Raw genomic sequence first — 21515 nt, forward strand, 5'->3', positions numbered from 1 at the left:
ATTGCTTTTTTCCCCCTCTCCATTTTCAAAAAGTCTGCACCTTTTTTGAGTTGCAAATATCTTCCTCCAGGCTACATTAGCGCAAAAGTCCCGACTGTGTGGAAGAAAACGGACTCTGATAAACACAAATTCTGGCAACAATTCCTCCCCAGCTCCCAGCGGGCGAACCTCCTTCGTATCCGCAGATTTCTGATGTGCAAAGACCTCGACTCGGGCTACTTGTTGCCCGCAGCAAGTCCCACCGCGCCTTACTTGTCTTTCCTTTTTGATCCGCCGATGCCCAGACGCCGTGAATATACAGCGGAGAAGAATCACACGGCCCTCTTAAGTGAGACTATGAAAGCGTTTGAAGCCTCCTCTCAAGGTGTTTAGGAAAGTGTAAGCGCCAACGTGCGTCACAACAAAGAGAGCTGATGATGCGTCGTCCCACAGCGGGGAAACCCGCGGCACAAGAAAGAGGACCGTGCTCCTTTCTTCTGTCACTCAGCGCAAACTCTTACGTGCCCTCGCTGACATGGAAAGTTCACATGTGATGTGCTGCAGATTTGAAATATTTGTGTGGGACGTTGATTATTATTTTTTTTTGTAAATCCATTTAGCGAATTTAACGCTTACAACTTACAACCCAGAGTACAGTACTGTGAAGCCACACCTGTTTGTTTCACGATTCACCTCGTTTTGTTTTTTTTCTGTGATACCAATTCTTCACTATTCGTTGAAAAATGTCCCGTTTTTGTGCTTTTACTGTAATGCCACAAAATGGCACCAAACGCAAGGTTAATCGGAAAGTAGTAATGGCCAAAGACTGATACCGGGTCTCATAAGCAAACTTTTGTCAATGTCTGTTTTAAAAGTCAAATGTGACCCTTAAAGAGGGAAGTCAAAACAAAAACAAAAACCTAACAAACAAAAAAACCCCATCTTTGCCAAAATGTGTTCTATGTGCCCACACTAATCCAAACATGATATGCGGCTTAATATTGTGTTTGTGGAAAAGTAATTCATCAGATTAACCCACCCACTTTCATCCATCTCAGGCGGCGACCATTTTATCCCGCACCGGCCCCTGCCGTCGACTGACATTGACGTAAAAGTGCCTTTGGGCTCGCATTGCTCACCTGTTTTATGGATTTGGTCTCATGTCGCCTGCTGATTGACGGCTCCTCTGTTGTCTTGGTTTGGTCATGTGATGTTTACAATTCAAACCGGAGGGGACTTTGACATGAGATCAATTCCAGTCGACAGACGAATGAAAGCAGATGGATGAATCTGCTTAATTCTTATTCCACAAATACACTATTAATCTGAATATCATATTTAGACTAGCGGCATCACATGGAGGATGTTGAAAAGAAAATAATTGACTTCACTTCTACTTCAGGCACCAAAGTTTGCCTAGCCCTGCTGTGAACCCACTCTAATTTAAAAAAAAAAGTGGCTATAACACACAGTTTTGCACTTTTATTCACAATAATTCTAGCATTTTTTTCCACCCAATATTTTTGTGATGACTGCACCGGTGTCACACTTCCACCCGTGTTTTGTCCACAGGAGCTGGAGGCAAAGGGCATGGGCGCCATCACGACAGAAATTGTGGAGTTACAGCAGTTCTACTATGCCGAGGACTACCACCAGCAGTACCTGAAGAAAAATCCTGCAGGTTATTGCGGCCTCAAAGGCACCGGCATTTCCTGCCCCATCGGAGCAGGCAAAAACGAGGTATAAGGATTACGACGGAGGATCGGTTAACATTAAATCACTCGTGATCGAGGCCTTTCCTGAAACAGTCAATTCTGCGCTTAGCGAACCGGGTGTGGGTTTTTTTTTCTCATAAATTGTTTAATCGTGGGAATTCCTCCATTGTGAGACAAATAAAGGTTTTCTTATCCTATATTATGTTTAATCATGGGAATTTCTCCATTGTGAGACAAATAAACGTTCTCATGTTTAATCATCTCGTACTGTAATCGCGAGAATCTACAGCCTTCAACAATCAGTGTTTACTTTCTCCTCAATAAACGAGACAAATCGTTTTTTCCAAACTAACAAACCGATCACGTTTCACCCGTTTTTTGAGTTTGGACATGTGATATTTGCAAGCTGAGCCCTAATTGGTCATCACCCGAGCAACTGTGATGTCATTTTTTGTCGACGGCAATTGGCAAAATGTCCGTCCCTGAAGTGGGTAAAAATCCGTGGATTTTGGAGCTTAGTTCATATTTACACAACGAAATAGTAATTAAAATGCTGTGTTAAACTAGTTGGGACGTATCGATGTAGTTTAATTGGCCAAGATGAAAACGAAGGATATTTTCACTAAAATTACAGTGAGTTGAAAAGTATTTTCGTTTTAATTTTACTTTTTTTCATCAACAGAAATGCTTTTTCGATTTTAGTGTTAGTTATTTCATCCATTTTTGATAACTAACTGTTCACCCTGTCGTGGTGTCTTTTGTTATGTGGGAAGCCCCACGCAAATGAGATGTTGCATCTCAAGCGATCGGAGAGACTTGCCACGCATTCAGGTAAATAAATAATCCCCGTGGCATTTAAGGGTGCACATTTCAGTCATGATTACTTGATTGCAGTTATGATTAAAAGGGGAAAATAAAATCTCACGCGCACAAAAACTTTGAGAACCCCTGTTGAGAAAAGAGAATAAAACGTATTCACAGCTGTAGTGAGATCATTTGGGGTGCAGTAACAGTTTTATTCCACATGATGGCGTCATATGTTTGGATGACCGACAGTAACCTGTTTGAGTCAACAATTGATTTCCATAATTGTATTTAAATAGACAATGAAATTAGAGTGTTTTCAATAAAGCAATAATGCCGGAAGTATTGATTGTATTGTATCAGGTAGTAGGTAGAAGGTGGGACATTACGATAACACGTGTCTATTTTATCCAAATTGCGTAATGGTTGACTGTTATCATTTACATAAATTGAACTTTGGAAATGACACGTTGTTGTGTGTGTTTTTGAGGTGAATTCCGTCACCCGTGCCGCCTTATTTCATTTAGTGCAATGAGTCACTGGCGTAAACATTCACACTGTGTTCTCTTACTGAACCACAACATGTACTATATGCACAAAACACTGCTTCAAAATACTTGTAATGTCTTTCAAATGATTCCATCCATTATTGTTCTACGTACATTTAAACAAATCAGCCTCACAACCTAGTTAAAAATGAAAATCACACACAGATCGTATCACCAAATAAGCCTTTTGGTCAACCACAGTTTTGTTTCACCCCGCTCTCGTATTTCCCCCTCCCTTATGTGTGAGTGTGTGTGTTTGTGTGTGTGTGTGTGTGTGTGCGTGCGTGCGTGTGTCACATCCTGACACCTGTGTGTAGGTGTGGACCAGGGCACAGGTGCAGGTGCAACCTCCCGGGGCCTATTTTCGTATTGGGACAGATATTTTTGCATGTGTCTGCATGCCGAAGTGTGTGTGTGTGCGTGTGTGTGTGTGTGTGTGTGTGTGTACGTGCGCGTTTGTGTTTGTGTGGGCGTGTGTGCTGTGGCTCGCTTGATGGAACCGCACTGAGAGGTATGTGGTTGAGACAGCTAGCTGCTCCCCAGCACCTGGCTTTAATTTAATTTGGCACGTTGTCCTGTTTTTATTTTTGTGAGTGTGAGAGCTAATGACCTCCTTAACATAGAAAGATCGTAGACCTCTGCCAAGGCGGAACTATAGTGCCGAAGAGAGGTAGGTTTTCCATCCTTAGCATAGCCGCAAGTGTAATAATTGTTTGTAAGCCGAAGCAGAGATGAAAACAGCAAGTGCTCCTAAAGTGGTGGTCAGTTCTGCCTGTGAGTGGCGGTAATAGACAAACGTGAAGTCAAAGCACGTTTATGGGGAAGATATATCAGAAATCTCCCAGGAATTATATCACAAAAACGATACAGTAAATCCCCCTCCATCGTTGGGACCAGGTTTGCAGGCTTGAAATTTCACAGATTTGTGTGTGTGTGTGTGTGTGTGTGTGTGTGTGTGTGCTTTTTTTTGTACATTTGTAACTATTTTGTTGTGTTCATTATGGCTGTAATTCCACGGTTGGCCAGAAGATGGTGGGATCTTGTTTTACACGAGAAATGTAGAAGAAGAGTAAAAGCAGGAAGTAGGCCAACGGTATTTCAAGATCAGGTAAGTTTGTATTGGAAATTATTCCATATTAGCTCCATGTAATCTTGCTTTTTATATCTACAGAAAGCAACGGCTTTATATACATTTTGTAACCTATGGTGTTATTATTGATGTATATTGTGAGATAATTGAATTTATTAGTTTGGAAAAGGGGATGTTTACAGTCCACACACACAAGGATTGGAACATTGGGCAATATGTTTATCTCATCTATTGCAATTGCGCTCTCTCTCAACATATTGTTTTTGAATGTGTTTGTATTATTTTAAACGTGTTTGAAGACATTAAAAAAATAACTGCTGTTAATGCTCTCAAAACTTGCTTTGAGAGGATTTAAATTTCTTTCTGCGTTGTGGATTTCACTTATTGTGGGGGTATTCTAGAGCTTACTGTTTTTCAAATGCAACCAACAAATGACAAGTTTTCTCCTTTCAAGGCTTCCATGGAGTTTTACCGCACTCTTGGAAGGATTCTACCGACCATCTTGACCACCGACTTCAAGACAGGAACCCTTGATGACTCCCTGATCTTCACAAAAGAGGGCCGGCGAATCATTAAACGATGGGTGTTTAGGGAGGTTGCTCCAACACAACGATGTTCTTCTCAGCCAGGAATCGTCAGAAGCTCAGGAAACTGTGAGTAGGCACGAGTGGTCCATCCACAACTCATCTTGCTAACCGAACGGTATGTCTTTGTAGACATACTGGTTCATCATCTGGCTCGCAGTCAAGATGTAAACTCATAGCTTGTAGTTTGGGTTTAGGAATCCAGTCCGAAAATAACGTAAAACACCTCAACCGTTGAGTTTTAGTTTGAGGTTGTAGTCAGTGTTAGCACAAAACCATCAGGCTTCTGCTAGAAAGCAAAACAACAACAAAAAAAAGTCAGAAAAAGCCTGCTAGAACAACTGAAATTTATTTGGGGTTAATTCGAGTCATTTAAAATGGCACCATGTGTGTTGTGACTCCCATTTGACGTGTGATTGGCTTATTCTAAATGTAGTCACATTCCAATTCTAAGATGGTGTCCACACTTGTGCAATCACATTATTTCCGTTATTTGTACTTCCCCTTTGGAAGTTTTTTTTTTTTTTGGAATGGAGTTTCACAGGTTCTCGGTGACATACGAGTGCAAAAAGTTGTTCAACAATGAAGAGATTTTTCATGTTAGTCGATGGGAGCTGGACACTCAAATTGTTATTGTGCATTCTCTTTCGGTCTGTTGTTTGCAACGAGAGATGTAAAAGAGTCCACAAGCAGGAACAAGGCTTTGTATGTATGTATGTCAGGCTTTGTATGTATGTGGGTGTGCGTTGAGACTGAGCCTATTGTGTGCAGATGGGCCTTTAATGAGCCAACAGCTGGCCGCAAACAGCGCGGCGCTCCAGCCGGCTGCTTGTGCCTCTCTCGCTGACCTACTCCGTGTAATCTAAACGCTTTGCTCTACTTTCTCCTTTTGTAACCAGCCACTTTGTTCAATTCTACAGAAACAAAACAAAACAAAAATCATTGTGAGAAGTCGCGTAGGAGGAGCGAGCGTCAGGCGTGCGTCACACAGACCCCCCCCCCCCCCCCACACACACACTTATATGAACAAGCGTTCTCGCCCACCACCACCTCGAACGGCGCGCCCTGTGTGCCGCCTAATGCTCGGAGAGTCAGCGCCCACGCGAAGAAACAAGTGACACCTTGCAGAGATGTGCACCCACACATGTACACATCATGCACCGCGGCCTCCTTTCCGCTGTTTCAAGCAATGCTGTCTGTTCACAGAATTGTTGACTCACACAAATGTCGAGTCTGTAATTGATTCTAAATCTATCATACAGTGGTACCTCTACTTACGAGCGTCACTTCAAATTTTCAAGTTACGAAACGCCGCAACAGTAAAATATTGCCTCTTATTACGAAAGAAATTTCAAGATAAGAATGGAAAAAATACAGTATGAAAAAATGGAGTATGTATCAGATTTTCCTGAAGGTAACATACCTATAGCTGTTCTGCCATTGGCTATTAATGACCATCTTCCTGGCATCCCATTGGCTAAGAAGGACCTTTACCAAGAGTGTCTTTATGTGTGTAGATCGATAAATAGATAAATATGTGTCTATGCTGCATCCTCGTCATTCGCCCCTCGGGCCATGAGGCGTTACGATAGTTTTACGTAAATGTGAATCACCCAGGAAAAGTGTTCACCAGCCGGGCGATCGCTCACTATGCTGATGTTAGCCTTGGACATTTTCGAAAGATTGTTAAAAGTTGACAAAAGCAAACATCCTTGGATCATTGCAGCACTCTCATTTGTTGTGCAATAATGTAATTGTAACATGTATTTGTTACATATTTTGATGCATTTTTATGCTTTAGAAAACATTGATGTCTGAATTTTGGGGACGCTTGGAGCGGATTAGGGCATTTACATGGAAAACGCGTCTCTACTTACAACATTTTCTAGTTAAGAAATTTCTTCCAACAAAATTAATTCCCTAAGTAGCGGTACCACTGTACTTGAAAGAATCACTGCTTGGCTACGGTTGAGTTGTATTCCAGTTTTATGTTACATTCTGGTCAACTAGCACGTGAGCTAGCCACTAACTCTCACTGAGCTAGCTTGCTCCTGGACTGCTGGACCAGCGACAGGGCGACCAAATTCGCCGCTGCTAATTTCCGATGGGGCTCTCGCATCTTGTGGCTTCTTGGTGCCAAGCATCTGTATTCAACTGAGTGGCAGAGTGACGTTTAGTGAGACCAAAGCTGTCTCATACAAAAATGTTTGCTATCTTGTGTCATTTAGAGGCACTTCCACCTTTATGTCTGGGCATCAATAACTTGCAGGTTTTTGCAATTTGCGGTGGGGTTTTCTAGTAGTTTACTTTGTGGTTTCTAAAATATTTGTTTGCCTTAATAAGTGCTACAAAAGCAGGATCCATCCCACACCCCCTCATTTAAAAATTGAGAAAATGCCATGGTGGAGGTCTGTGCTCTACGGCGTGCCCTTTCTCTCGTAGTATGCAGGGTTTTTTTGCAGCTGCCAGATGTGTTTTGCATCCTCTCCCTCCTCCCCCCTATGGTTCCTGCATGGGCGCAGGGCCTCTCTATCGGAGCGCCGGGGCTCCAGGAACCGGAGCACAGCAATGCCTCTGTGTTGCCCAGAGAAGCGCAGCCTTGTCTGGGTTGCTGCATCTGCGGCCCTAGAGGGCAAGCTGGGGGAAGAGGGCGAACTCAGGGATGCGCCTGGAGTGTGCTGGCCTTAGATGTCCTGCTTTTCTACTTTATCTTGGACCGAGCCTTGTCATTCCGTAAATGTGGTATGACAACCATAAATGCCTGGGGGGGGATCGAAAAGAGAAGTCAAGTAAAAAATGTTATTTATAATAATATGCGCCCCTGTAGTCTAAACACAGCATTCTGACTCATAGTTTGTGGAATGTGAATTAAGCAGCAACATCTACCCACTTTTATTCATCTCTAGGGGCGGCCATTTTGCCACTTGCTGTCGACTGAAAATGACATCACAGTTGCTCAGGGCTCAGGGAATGACCAATCGTGGCTGACCTGTTTTCTGAGTTTGGTCATGTGACATCTTGGAAGCTGAGCCACTATCATGTTCCCTTTATGTTGTCATTGCCATTCAATCTTCAAAGAACCAATAGGTTTCCTCCTACTCAAATGACCTAGCTTAATCATTTTAATGCAATTTGACCCCTGACAGGGAAAAGCTAAATGTCACTTCTTATTTCGGATGTATGTCAAAGGAGCGTAATACTATTTTAGTCTGGGACTACGCCATCATATCTGTTAAAGGTTAATTAACAAACAGTGAGCTACGTACGGTTAAACCCATTGAAAATGAGGACCGTCGCTACCTGTTGATGGCGCTTACTGCCAATTGCAGCCAATTCTGGAACGACCCGAACTTAAACCGCTACTCTGGAAAGGGCATTTTGAGAGGAGGGGGGACGCCATTTTCTGTCTGTTGGTTGGTTCGGGTCCATTAAATCGAGGTTCCACTGTATCATAACCTCGTTCTTTCTCCCCAGAGGGAACACGAATGGGTTAAGGGCGGCTGTGGAGGAGGGCAGCACGTGGCCGTGGGGCCCAGTTGGCTTGCTCACTGGGCTGCCAGCTTATTGGCTCACTTCCCGCACTGTGCACCTGGTCGCCAGTGTGCGTCCGCCCGACACTGGCAGCGCGTGACACGCACATATGCACAGGAAGTGCAGAAATAAGTGCAGCGAGTCATTGTCACAATTGCCACTGAGCAATAGGTGGGGGGCCTCGGGACATGGAGGATATGGGCTTCAGTGGTGATTAGGAGGGCAGCGTTTGGCATCCATAAAGAGGAAAGAAATAAATCACATTTGGTCGCACTTGGTTTTCAAGGAAGAGTATTTTCCCAAGTCTGCGTTGCGTTTGTGTGTGTTGTTGTGTGACTACGTTGCTCTCCCTGTCCATATTCTGGTACTGCTCAGAAGGTCGCATCGTGAACATGACTGTTGTTACACATTTCATGTTGCGGCATGTGAAGTCGGCCTTGCAACAAAAGGCCGTCCAAACGGTGTGGTTTAACAGAAGAAAATGCTGTATTGAGCTTGGAGGCCGAAGAATTGCTCTCCACGAATTCTATCCAACATCAAGGGCCCTCCAAATAATGTCAGCAGCGAGAAAAAATAAATGGTATCAGGCTTTTGGGCACGAATTCTACCTAGCGGCAAGCGACCATGCAAATGAGGACAAAGAACTTGCGAGGTGCAGTTTGAGAATTTAGAATTACAATGACTCTATAACACACATCTGGCAACTTTTCTGTCCCTTTTCTGTTGTGTGGGGCACTCTGTCCTTGGTTGCAATGGACAAATAATTGTGCTGCGGAGTGTCTACCGAAGAACGAGGACCCGCCAAATATGACACAATCAGGATTTTTGTAAAAATCGGTGATTGGGCACACTGTGCCCCACAAATTTTGCTAAGCAGCGTAACACGTAACATAACACACTTCGTCCGCTCTCCCTGTCCTTTTTCCGCTGTATGCGGCAGTACATTGCTCTGCCCAAACTCATCATGGGAATACCATAGTGAGCATAACTAGAGTGTGCCATTTTTTTTCCCCTGGGCTTTGGGGCACAAATGATTGCGCCCCATGAATTCTACCTAGCAACAAAAGGACATCCAAACATGTGATTTCGCAGGAACATGTATTATGCTTGAGGCAGTCCGAATTGCTCATCATTAATTCTGCCTAGCAACAAGAAGAAACTCTCCAAACATCACGTGTGCAGAGAAAAAGACCATGAAAGGAAATCGAATTCTGCGAATTTATTTTGCTATTGTTTGTTTGGGTGGGGGGGGGGGGGCAGTTGTGGGTGTGAGGTTTCACAGTCACAAATATCTCCAGGCTAGTCATGTGTCAGCGCGCAAATGATTGTGTCAAATTTATTGTTGGTTGAATTTTCACACCGTAATCAAAACACTCCCCGCTCGCTCCTTAAAATGTTTAGTTTACACCTTTTTTTTTAACTTGAGCTTTTACCAAAGTTACTTTCTTTTATGAAAGTTGTACTTTTACTCAAGTACTGCTTGCTGATGCAAGGCTGTGTACCTCAAATTGAAAAGACTGCCTATCCTTCATGTGTCATTTCCAGTTGGTCGAGTGGATGGCCTCTAGGTATGAATTGTATGTATTTCTCCTTCCCATCGTGCCTTTATCTGCGCCGTCCATCTGCATCTGTTGGCGCGCGAGCCACGCCTCGCCACGTTTGCCAGTAAGCCCTCCGTTGCAACACAGGAAAAGTGTCGTTGCGCAACGTTCGGCTTTCTCAGGTGCCACTCTCATGACACACGCGTACACAAAGAGGACGTGCGTAGATATCGTGTTTTCACAAGCACGCCTCTACCTTTTCTATCCGCAACAGATCTGAACCTGATACTGACCCAGGGCATGTTCCTCTTCATACCAGTGAAGTGAGCCTCAGGATCGTTGTGGAGGATGACAGATAGAAGTGAAAGATGATGATGATGAAAATGATGCAAGCAGCTGCTCTTGAACACCCACACTCTTCCTGTGTTGTACATGTAAACTGAAAATATACTATAAATTCATGTCATAATTTTTTTTCTGAATTTATCTTTGATTGTGTTAAAATAAAATAGTTCAGTGTTCAGTTTTAGAAGCCGACTAACATCAGTCAGCTGCTGATTTTCCACAAGAACCGTTGACAGTTCGTTTGAAGTGCTTGCGGTGTTCGTAAAGTTCGTGTCCTCCAAAACGTGTTTTTTTTTTTTCATGAACATGAAGTATTATGAGTGCAATGTAACTTGAGTAAATGTTAAAAATTTACATATTGTGGCCTGGTTTAAAATGGCATTTTTTGTCATTCATCCGTTTAGGAAGAGTGCACTCCTGTGTTGCCCCTTGGTCGCGCTAGCGAAAAATCACGGCTCCTTCCGTCATTTAAGTTGCCCATCTGGGATCTACCAGTCCACCTTCATGTGATGATGACCATGGAACTGGAAATGTGAGTTATTGCAACAAAAAGTAAAAAAAATCAACCTAAGCAATGATTTCATCCATGTGCCCGTCTGTGTGTTTGTCTGTTCGAAGCAACTGTAAAATTATTCAGTTTGAACATTGTGTGATTCGGTGTGTACCACTAGAGGGAGCACACTTTGAGATTCACTGAAAATCACAAAAGAAGAATGTAATGCACACTGTCTTGATGCTTCCAACCCTTTGCCCGTTTGATAGCACACATAGAACTTCTTTTTGGTCTTGCATAAACTGTTAATATGTGTCTATTCCGTGATAAGTTCTGCAAGGCTTCTCCTGTCTGGCTTGAATTTTTTGAGCACGTTTTTAGAAACTAAAACCACCTCAAAAAACATCCGGTGGAAACTCTGGCCTGACACAGTCAAGTCAGTTGGTGGAAAACTTTGAGGTGACAATGTGGCCATCCTTGCGGTGTCAGCAGGTTGCACATTTCTATTTGTGTGAACCATGTACTTGCACAGTTACTGTATTCCGATTTTTCATCTGGTTGATGAATCCATTCAGCACTTTTAAAATTGCAGTTTCAAAAATCCAGTCACCCACTGTTTTATCTATTGTGGCATTTAAGAGGGAAAAAAATAATAATGTAATTGTCTTAGTTTTACGTTAAGTTTGACAGTTAGCTGAGACTGGCATAAAACGGGTTGCCGCTTCTTTTTTGAACAATACCCAATAATTATCTGCTAAACTGCTGCTTGTTGCGAAAGGAATTGAATCGCTGCCACCATCCAGCACGCGTAACTCAAGTTCATGCAAATTTGGTTACTGTGCTAAAAAGTGTTAATTTCATTAGAAAAAACAAATTACAAAAAAAATGTTCCCGGCATTTTTGGGGGGAGGCTGGAACGGATTAATCGTGTTTCCGTCCATTTCAATGGGTAGAGGTGATGTGGTCATTTTACACCACGCATCAGGACACATGAGGCCACGCCCACTTTGGTCCTTTTGATGACTTTGATGGATGACACAAGTGTTTTCTTCTTGACTCCTTTGTGTCATTTGAAAGCAGAATTTAGAGGAGCTGGTGTTGTTCATTCATCAAGTGTGGCGATCATGACGCATCATCATCAATGTGGTAATTTCTCCTGGGCAGTGATCCACGACTCCTTCTTTTGTCTCCTGTGCCTGCTGCTCTTGATGGGGCTGCTGCGATCGGGACAGTGTCGCCCGGCCCACAACAACAACTTCTGCAAGGCGCTCAAGTCGGCTGTCCATCAAATAGACGCCATCAGGGAGACCGCAGAGCAACTCCAACTCGTGGTCACGACAATACTACCAATACTTTTTGTCCTTCTTCCTTCATACTGCCCCTCAATATATACTCAATCGTACGCCTCATTTGCCTTCCTCCTCTTCTGCTTCCTCATCCCGCTTGCTGTTCCCATGAAAAGCTCCCAATTGAAACTTGGCCTTTTGCATTTCAGCGCAACGAAGGGCTTGTGGAGGACTTGTTGGATGTCCGACTACAAAGTCTTCCTGTCGTATCGATCACTGCTTCTCGCTTCCAAACATGGAAGGTAAACAATTTCAGCCTTGCCAGACACATCAAACATACACAAGGGCAGTCAGTACATTTTTTTTGTAGTATTCCCACAAGACACATTTACAGTGGTGGGACTTGCGGGACACGTTACACCGCCACTATCATGTCACAATTGTAGAAACCAACCAATGCAATGGGGGCTGCACCACTAACGTGGCACGTTTGTTTTTCCTTGCAGGCCAACGAATCTCTGTCTCAGCTGTACATGCACACGCTGGCCTTCAGAATGCATGTGGAGTGGCTCAAGGCAGCCACAGAAAGTGTCAGCTTGCCCTCCGAGGCTGCGAGGGCCGCCGGTGTTCACCTGCTGCAACTGGCCAGCCTCATCAGGACGGCCCTGATTCAGGTGAGGCGTGAGGAGCGACTATCGCCACCTAGAGGATAACATTGGACACCAGAGAGTCCCCTTCAAAAGTATTAAAACGGCAAGGTCAATTACATTGTTTTTGATGTATGCAGGGACAAGGAATTCTTGACAAACAATAGAAAGGTTGGCAGTTAATATCGGGGCACATGTGGCCAATTCGTGGAGCGGTCACCAGTCAGGACTCTCACAGGAAGCGCACCTGTCCTCAGCATTAAAAACTGGTGCATCCTGATTTTTGTTGCCGCTGCAAGTCCAGTTAAGCATGTTTGTGAATTTTCTTTTACACGCCCGCGGCGCGCCTGGCAATTTGGTAACTGAAAGTAGACTAGACCTTAGACCGGCTGGGAGCAGGTCTAACTTGTGGTGCAGGTGGTGGAATGAAATTTTGGTGGATTTGATCAAGGTGTAGATAGACAGATCATTCAGCCATGGAGGTCTGCCTTTTAGTTCCTTATAAACATGCTCTGTGCGCTGTGATCTTCTGCACGGACTCCGAGTCTAGTTTTGCTTCCACAATGTCATAAACTCTGTGCGCCTCTCCTGCAATGAATTTAAAGAGAATGAGAGGAGCCGCTTCCATTGGCCGGGAAGAAAAACTGGCTGCGCTCACTCCCACAACGGCGCAAACGTCACCCATGCACACAGTTAGCTCTGCGCCAAACATGCACTGGGCATGAAAATGGGGCCCTCGGTGTCAAACGCAGATTGACAAACACTGGACTGGTCACTCGTCATTGCATATGCAGATGAAAAAATAGACTCGTCATCAGTCACTGTCAGGGCACAGAGGGACAAACAAGCATGCCCTCTCACATTCCCACTTTTTTGAGGCTTCGCTGAAGCTAGCATGCTAGCGTGCTTTTAGAATGCGGGAGGAGAGGACAGCCTGAGCCCAGATGGGAACCATCGACCTTAGGCTTGAGCCATGCCACTTGGTCACTGTGCAGCCACAACAAACATCTTCATTCATTGTTTCAAAGTTCCCCTTACTGTTTGCAGCCAGTCAGCTCCTGGTTTTTGCTTTCTTGTGTACTGACACGACATCCCCGCTTTGTGGGTTTCAGATTGACGCGGTTGCCCTTCTGCCGCCGCGTTCGTCACTTCCCACGGTCTCCTCTGCGTTTGACGTTCTCCGCTACTCTGTGGAGATGTCTCGTAGATTGAAGGTGTTCTGCCACTGGTCCAAACGGCTCGTACGCCATCTGCACATAAAGGCGCTCTGTCCTCCATCCAGAAGCCCGTGAAGAAGATCAGCGTCATATCTCATCATCTTACATGCATTCAAACTCTACTTTTTGTTGAGTTGCAAATGACAAATTTTCCCCACCCGGACCGGTTGGACAGTTGGAGGTACTGAACCCCACTCGTTTCATACATCCATTCACCAAAGCGATATTATATACGGGTATTATAATTTTAATGTTTGATTCTTGAAAGATCAAACTATAGATATACTGTATAATGAACCTCAGTCCATTTTTTGGGCACCATTTTCGAATGTAAAGTGTGCCTTGGCTAGATACAGGTTGAGAAGCACTCAAGTTTACTTTACCCCACACACTTTTGCCACTTCGCTACTGTTGGGGGCGCCCTTGAGTTAACAAACCTAACAATTCGTGAGTACTGCTTTAAACTAGATTATTGCACATCCTCTATCACGGTGCTGCAAGAAGACGGCTGGGCCTGTGGTGAGCCACAGACCAAAATAACCGGTACGCCCCCCCCCCCACACACACACACACACACAGACTCGCACTCCTCTTGATAAGAGCACATGTGCATCCACCCACACATCAAGTCACACTTGCACACAGTGAGACTTGTTTATGTGACAATCCCTACAAGAGAGGTTGCTCAAACTGGACATTTGATGACATCACATTCAGTCAAAGGCGACTTTGCAAATATTTGTTTTAAAACTGTCAGTATGACCTGATAGTAGTGCATGAGTAAAATGATCCGTGGGAAAGAAAAGAATCTGCCCTCTCTGACCCCAGTTTGTGCTTCTCATTGGCTTTGCAATAAACAATCGCGCCCAAGGTAAAACAACCAATCCGAGACAGAAGGCGTAATTTATGAGGTGTCAATCGTTTTTGGGGGTTGTAGGAGAGATTATTAAAGTGATCTTCAAACTTTGTTAACTTCCACTTTAATTAACCCTTATGTACCTTCCATTTTCAAAGCACATTGTATGTTTTGGGTCAAACATTGTTAATTGCCTGTCTGTCAATCAAGCGACGATTAATCAATGATCAGGGAACAGGGAAAGTGTAATTTTATAGGTATTTGTTTTGGAGATACAGATCTCACGCCTGTGTCAAGGCACCCTTTAACCTCTTTGTGACTTCTGTTCCGTATGTTGAGTTTGTATGATCTCCTTCCACTTTTTCAAGAGTCCCAGTTTGACCATTTGCAAAGTTTCTACAGCAACCTGTGCCAATGTGGCGGAACCACAGACAGTTCTCGGGACTATTTCAAACTCCCCTGCGTGGAGTGTCCCAACTGTGCAAAAAAAAATACTCCACGTACTGTTTTAAGATTACTGCATGACAAGTGGACAGGTTCTGTAGGAACCTGCGAAAATGTGGTGGTTCCATAGACAGTTGCGATGCCCCAGAGGAAAAGTTCAGTTTGATAGGTTTCAAGATTCCTGCCATTGCCACTGCCAATTTGAAATGGTAGTAGACACAGGCCAAATTTGACACTGAACAGCATCAGTGGTCACATTGACATTTAATAATTTGACATCATTTGAATTTGAATCTATTTTGGGTCACTTAAGGAAAAGTCACCAAATTTCAGGATGAGATCATGACATTCTGGGGTCTATCAAATGCCAGAATGGGACAAATTTGACCCGAGCAGTGTGTAAGGATGAAGAGTCATTTGAAAGTGTGATCATTTAGCGCAAATTCATTCATCTGCCTTTTCGCGAGCTCTGTCACTTTCGCTCGATGTCTCAATGTCGTCTTTTCTCGCTGACAAGCTGGCATAGTGGCATCATTCTAAAACTGGTATTAGGCGTTTCCTGCTGCGTCCGTTAGTGTGTGTGTGCATGTGTGCGTGTGTGTGTTAGGGGGCGGGGGCGGGCAGAACGCACCTGGTCGCCGCAGCTGTGGGGATCCTAGCAGGGGGGAGAGCGAGCTAGAGGAAGCAGAGGAAGAGCGAGAGAGCGGGATGGGAGGGAACCAAAAGGAGGCCCTGTGTGCTGGAGTGCCGGGCGACCCGCTTGGGTTCAAACGCACCCAGAAATAGGGAAGAAATAACTCGGGCACAGATTTGAGACATTGTTATCGATAAACAATAGACATATGTGAGTGAATGACGCTTCCTATATGGTTTTATAGTTTATCGAGTGCCTAGCCGTAATCAGTGATGAGGTTTCAAAGAGAAACGCGTTTTATGGTTGGAAGGTCACTTGCAAGTTGTAGTGGGTGTGGTTCGTCCGCTCTCCTGTAGAGGGCGCAGGGAATCTGGTTTGAATTGGGAAAAAAACACAGGTGACGCTCGTCACAAATCAAAAATTATTGTTTTTAATGACGGTATGTCGTGTTGCCACAAGGATTATAGGGTGAAATGGGGCGGGGGGTTGGGGGGATAAAACTTTACTTTTGTTGTTGCGACTTTCTCCTGCAAGAAGGAGTTTGATTTTCCTCCCCAAAAAGTTGAGACAGGAAATGTCAACAGATTGGGTTGGACTTTGTTGGGTCCACTGTGTTGCAGTGACCACGTGATTCGTGATTATTACTATTAGAGCCAAGATAAGAGGTGACAAACACGCGTGGTGGCTGACTTTTGTCAGTCAAAGTGCACGCTGTTTCTCCAGGATGTATTGCAGATGTACACACACACACACACACACACAAACACAAAGCCTGGTCCACAGCTGGATGAGCAAGGAGGAGAGAGAGCTGCGAGGTCAGGCGACCAGGTCAGAGGTGACGCTACAGAGAAGTGTGATAGAGGAAAGAGGAACACAAAGGAACACACATACACACACACACACACACAGGCAGACAGTTAATGAGTGATCAAAACTGCGTCTGCGTCCTGGCTCTTTATCAACATGTCATCCAGGTCAAAAGTCATTAGATCAGACACATGATCAAAATTCCATTCACTTTCATTCAAACTACAAAGTTATAATGCTTGCTCGCTTTAGGGCCCCTTAGTTTTAGTTTTTGTTTTTTTAAAACGCACATTAAGACCAAGTATCCGTTTAAATTTACCACAGTGAGAAACTGTGTGGTAAAGTAAATGGTGCAAATTATTTTAAAACAGTCCAATATTCTGCTTTTAACCCACATCTTTATTATAAATGTCAACGGAACCCCCCAAAAAAGAAATAATTGTATTCTTTTTAATTTTTTTTAATCAATCCTTTCATGCACCCTGTAACCTGATAACATGATAAGCTGTCCACTGTAGTAACCACTGTCCATCAAAGGGTTAATCAGCCAATGAATCGGTGATTGCAATTATTTTCTGCCAGATAGTCTGCATTGGCCTCAATTCCATACCATTCAGTCATAAAATTGTTCACTTATAACTGCATTTTTTTTGGCTTGCAAATCAAGACAAAAACAAAACAGCCTGTGTTTCTCCAAACCTGAAAGTTGGCTCACTCGTATGTCGAGGTACCACCCTATTGCCTGTTTGTGTCCGTGTTTTTATGGTGCTAAGCTTTCCCGTAACGAGAGCACGCCACTAAAACTCTGATAAGCTATCTTCCCCTCCTCCTCCTCGTGTGAAAATTGCGGTTGTGATGTTATCAAGATACGCTAAGCAGGACGCACGATCAGCGATGCGCGCTCATGACCCCGAGTTCAATTAGCCCCGGCATTTGATGCCGTGACCCCTGCTGCTGCCGCTGCCGGGCACACGCACTCACGGACGCTCCGTCTGCTGCTCATCAATGTGGCCTTTGAAGGGAGCGCAAGGGCCACAAACGGAACAGCGAATAGTCCATCACAAGGGCAGATTGTGAAGAAAAGTTGTTAAAAGGAAAAAAAAGTGAGACACAAGTCATGTGTCTGTAATGTGTTGGACATCAGCTGATGTCCCACTCACGCAGGTTTTCGTTTTATGACACATTCTTGGATTTTTTTTTTCCCAAGTTGACCACTTTATAAGCACACAAGCAAAATGTAGCTAGAATTTTTAGAGAATAAATGAATAATATTCTGAAGGGAAAAAGACATTTTACATGATCAGTGTGAATATTTGTGGAGGTCAAAATCTTGCGAGAATTCTGGTGCACATTTCAAAAAAATGCAAGACTAAACTTGTGAGGAGTAAAATATTTTTGTAAAAGGAATTCATCAGAATACATTTGCAAGATAGTTAACTCCACAATATCGCGTTTTATTGTTCGTGTCCTCACTATACTGTACTCTGAGCTGATTTTTGCGATGTCTGTTTTTTTTTAAGTAGCTTTTTACAATACAGTAGTACCTTGAGAAATGAGTGACTCTACAAAACAAAAAGAATTCCGCCTTGTGTATTTTAAACAGTCAAAAAACTGTCTAAACAAAGGTCTTGCTAGCTTAATGCCAAGTCTAATTAGCATCGATGTTGCAGTGCTTTAACCCTCGGCGACAGATTGATCACCAACAGTTCAGCAACGCCATGTGGACAGACGATAAAACAGTATTCAGTTATATATTCTCTATCCTCTGCGTAGAACAACAAACATTACTGCCGCACTGATAGGTTGAGGTGTTATTATGAATCCTACTGGACTCCTGGGTTGCAATATGAAAGTGATTCTGAATATTTACAGCGAAAATAAAATGTAAATGTAAGTTATTATTCGAAAATAATCTTTTTAAAATGTTACCAAAAAAATGAAAGTTTGTTTTCATTTTTTAAAAATACATTTTTAAAATTTAAAGAAAAGAGACATACTTTTGGAGGAAAAAGGTTATCTTGCCAAAAAAAAAATTTTTTTAAGGAGAAACATCTGCGAAAAGGTGGCCCGGTATTCGAATGGTTAGCGTGTCAGCCTCGCAGTGCAGAGGTGTAAGGTTTGATTCCGGCTCCGGCCTTTCTGTGTGGAGTTTGCATGTTCTCCCCGTGCCTGCGTGGGTTTTTCTCCGGGTACTCCAGTTTCGTCCCACATTCCAAAAATGTGCATGGCAGGTGAATGAAACACTCTTTAAGTTGTCCCTCAGTGTGAGTGTGAGTATATGCGATTAGCTGGCAACCAGTTCAGGGTGTCCCCCACCTACTGCCCGAAGTAAACTGCGATAGGTTCCAGCATGCCCGCAACCCTCATGAGGATAAGCGGATCAGAAAATGGATGGATGGATGTTTGGATGTAACGAAAAGAAGAAGAAACATTTTATCAGGCCTTCTTAAGAAAATTAATGCATAAGATTGCAAAATGAGATTCTGGGGTGTTGAAGTCACAGTTTTGTGGGACATATGCAAGATATTTAGAACCATATTGATTTTTGAAATCGGATATCTGATCTTCTGCTTTCTGTACCTGGAGTCCGATTGGTGGCTGTTTTTCGAAGTGTAATGATGTCATTTCAGACGAATGCGCAACTATTTACTCAGTACAATATGTGTGCATGGTGGCGGGGGGTCACGGGGATGCTCTTGACTGTGTCATCTCCAGCAGCTGTTTCCCTAAAACCCTGCCTCAAAAAAACCCATCCCGCCGCCTCACAATGAAAGCAATACAAAGCAACAGGAAGTGCCTCCCGTTAACTGGGGGCCCAATCAAAGCCATCATTATTCCCTTGTCAGACTTTTGACAGGAAATGGCTTCTCTGGAAAAAAAAATACAGCAGCTGTGCAGGGAGTGTGCCTTTATTGTCTCATTGGTCTTCTTTTTTTTTGGGTCTCTTTTTAACTCGTCAGTTGGTGTTGACAAAAGACTGCATGACATGGTTGGAAGTGATTATTTTTTTTAAAAAGGTTTTTATACTTAAGTTATTGTTATCCCCTCACATGGTGAGCTACAGTTGTTGCACCTGGAGCTGCTGTCAGCCACAGCTCACATCCAACGTTCAAACACAAACTAGTCAATGTCACGTGCCCCCCCCCCCCAATCCCCACCTCTCGAAGTTACATATCTAACACCGTGACACTACATTCTGTACAGTATTATCGACACATTTTATGTTCACGAGAGGCATGTTAGACAGGTAATTTTGCAGACAAGTGGGAGGGATGCGCCGCAGTGGGAGTGGTCATAGCCACCTTCATTCATAATCAATTAAAGCAGCTGCTTTCATTCCCTTTAAATGTGGTTCACTGGTCACAAACTAGAATGTTGATATGGCGGAAGCACATCTGCGTGATATGTATGCACATATGCATTGGTGTAGGAAAATTCTAAATTTACAAGAATATATTTATGATTGGAAGAAGTTAAACTCATATGAAAATGAATTCCTTATATTGGGGAGTGAACGTATTTTTGAAGAAAGTCATTTTCCAACTATACATTTGTGAAAAAAGTATGTATATTTTTAGAAGAAATTAAATTTATTGAGTAATATTATGCATTTTTATTCAATCAAAAATGTTGAATGCTGTCAAAAAATGAAACTTGACTTTTGCTGGACCACATTTCACCGCCTTTGCTCCCGTTTCCCAAATCCAGCATTGCCTCGCAAAATGCCTCGCCGAGTACTCGCACCCCTGACTGCACACACAAACACACACACGATCGCACAGACAAACACGCAGCCTGGCAGCTGTATCTGTATGAGCGGCGCTCGGATTTCACCGCAAAGAGTTCAGGTGAGGCCTAACGCTTGCCAGATGCTGCGGCTAAGTCAGCAGGAGGTTAGCTTAACATCGCCGTATTGTTGTGCAAAAGAGAGAGGTGGTCATCTGGAAACCCCAAAAGCTCCTTTTATGGTCATTATCTAACACTGCGGGTTCCATTAGTGCCAGTAACGACAGTTTAAGACTTTTTTACATACCACGTTCCTCAACTATATCACGGTTCATCTACCGCAACATCGCGCTACATCGGATATTTGAGCCACTGAGAGCTAAAGTGGACGAACTCCATTTTTGTCATTTTGCAGGAGAATTTTAAGGCTGCAATGAAATCTGAGGGATTTATATCTTCTTCATTTTTATCGTAATCCTAATCGCGGACAATCCTGGAACTAACACACACAGCTACTTTAGAAAGGATATTTTCGAGCTGTTGCCTCTGGCATTCTGGTGGCATTCTGGGTCCGTTAAACCAAGGTTCCACTCGAGACTACGATAGTCACCTTTCGTTTCTTAGGTTGGATCATTGTCCGTATCATCTACGTTTCATGAAAAAAAGTAACAAACTGATACATATATTTTTTAATGTACAACAGTGGTCCAAGCCTAAACATTCGTCATATTTATCAATATTTTCATAGTACTTATTAACTGTAATGGCCTCACGTTTGGAAAAAGGAAGCCACAGACATATCTCAAGGCTCCATCAGATGAATTTTAAACACATTGACAACAGTAAAACAAACACAATGAGCACACATATGCAGAACCTGCTGTCAGCCACAGCTCACGCCCAGGCACTCACACTCATTTATTTTGAGCAAAGAGCTTGTTTGTGTGCACACTACAGTTTGAAAGTCCCTGCACTACTGTTGGATGACACCGTGGGTTGTTTTCTTTTTGGGGGGGGGGTTGTTTTTTTCCACTTATAGCTGGTTTCGAAAGGCACAGAAGTGCATCTTAAAAAGAAGCTCAAATGTGAACGGGCTATGTGTGAATGAGGTTTTCAGTCAGGGTAAAAGACGAGCTTGGAAGGGAGATAATAAATAGCGGCACTTGAAAGACCGCTGATAAGCTTCAGAGTGAAGGACGCGTCGCAAGCCAGAGAGAGAGAGGCCCTGACAAAAGCCAGTCGACGACCGTGTTAAATTGATCACATTG

The 21515-nt window shown here is 43.5% G+C and overlaps 2 protein-coding genes across 6 annotated transcripts in view; both read left to right on the forward strand.

Annotated features, from left to right (window-relative positions):
* The window catches only part of msrab (methionine sulfoxide reductase Ab), a 53271-nt gene extending 50307 nt beyond the window's left edge, over nucleotides 1-2964 (forward strand). For all 3 annotated transcript variants that reach the window (XM_086126706.1, XM_086126707.1, XM_086126708.1), the window contains one exon: nucleotides 1552-2964. In XM_086126706.1, the coding sequence (XP_085982832.1) occupies nucleotides 1552-1725 (174 nt within the window). In that variant the 3' untranslated portion in view covers nucleotides 1726-2964. The remainder of the gene's footprint in view (nucleotides 1-1551) is intronic.
* A 105-nt stretch (nucleotides 2965-3069) lies between these two features.
* Nucleotides 3070-16162, forward strand: LOC147196418 (uncharacterized). 3 transcript variants are annotated; one of them, XM_086126704.1, is made up of 8 exons: nucleotides 3070-3716; nucleotides 4076-4154; nucleotides 4591-4789; nucleotides 10542-10669; nucleotides 11795-12029; nucleotides 12126-12218; nucleotides 12423-12590; nucleotides 13676-16162. In XM_086126704.1, the coding sequence occupies exons 4-8, from the start codon at nucleotides 10647-10649 to the stop codon at nucleotides 13853-13855; spliced, it is 699 nt and encodes a 232-aa protein (XP_085982830.1). In that variant the 5' UTR covers nucleotides 3070-3716; nucleotides 4076-4154; nucleotides 4591-4789; nucleotides 10542-10646; the 3' UTR covers nucleotides 13856-16162. The 3 variants fall into 3 exon arrangements, with proteins under 3 accessions (XP_085982830.1, XP_085982829.1, XP_085982831.1); XM_086126703.1 differs by lacking the exons at nucleotides 3070-3716; nucleotides 4076-4154; nucleotides 4591-4789 and adding exons at nucleotides 9931-9974; nucleotides 10067-10226; XM_086126705.1 differs by lacking the exons at nucleotides 3070-3716; nucleotides 4076-4154; nucleotides 4591-4789 and having other exon boundaries at nucleotides 10241-10669; nucleotides 11795-11961.
* Nucleotides 16163-21515: the final 5353 nt, after the last annotated feature.

The sequence above is a fragment of the Hippocampus guttulatus genome, chromosome 13, assembly GCF_054856545.1.
Source record: "Hippocampus guttulatus isolate MCC_2025c chromosome 13, RoL_Hgut_1.0, whole genome shotgun sequence".
Lineage (NCBI taxonomy): Eukaryota > Metazoa > Chordata > Actinopteri > Syngnathiformes > Syngnathidae > Hippocampus > Hippocampus guttulatus.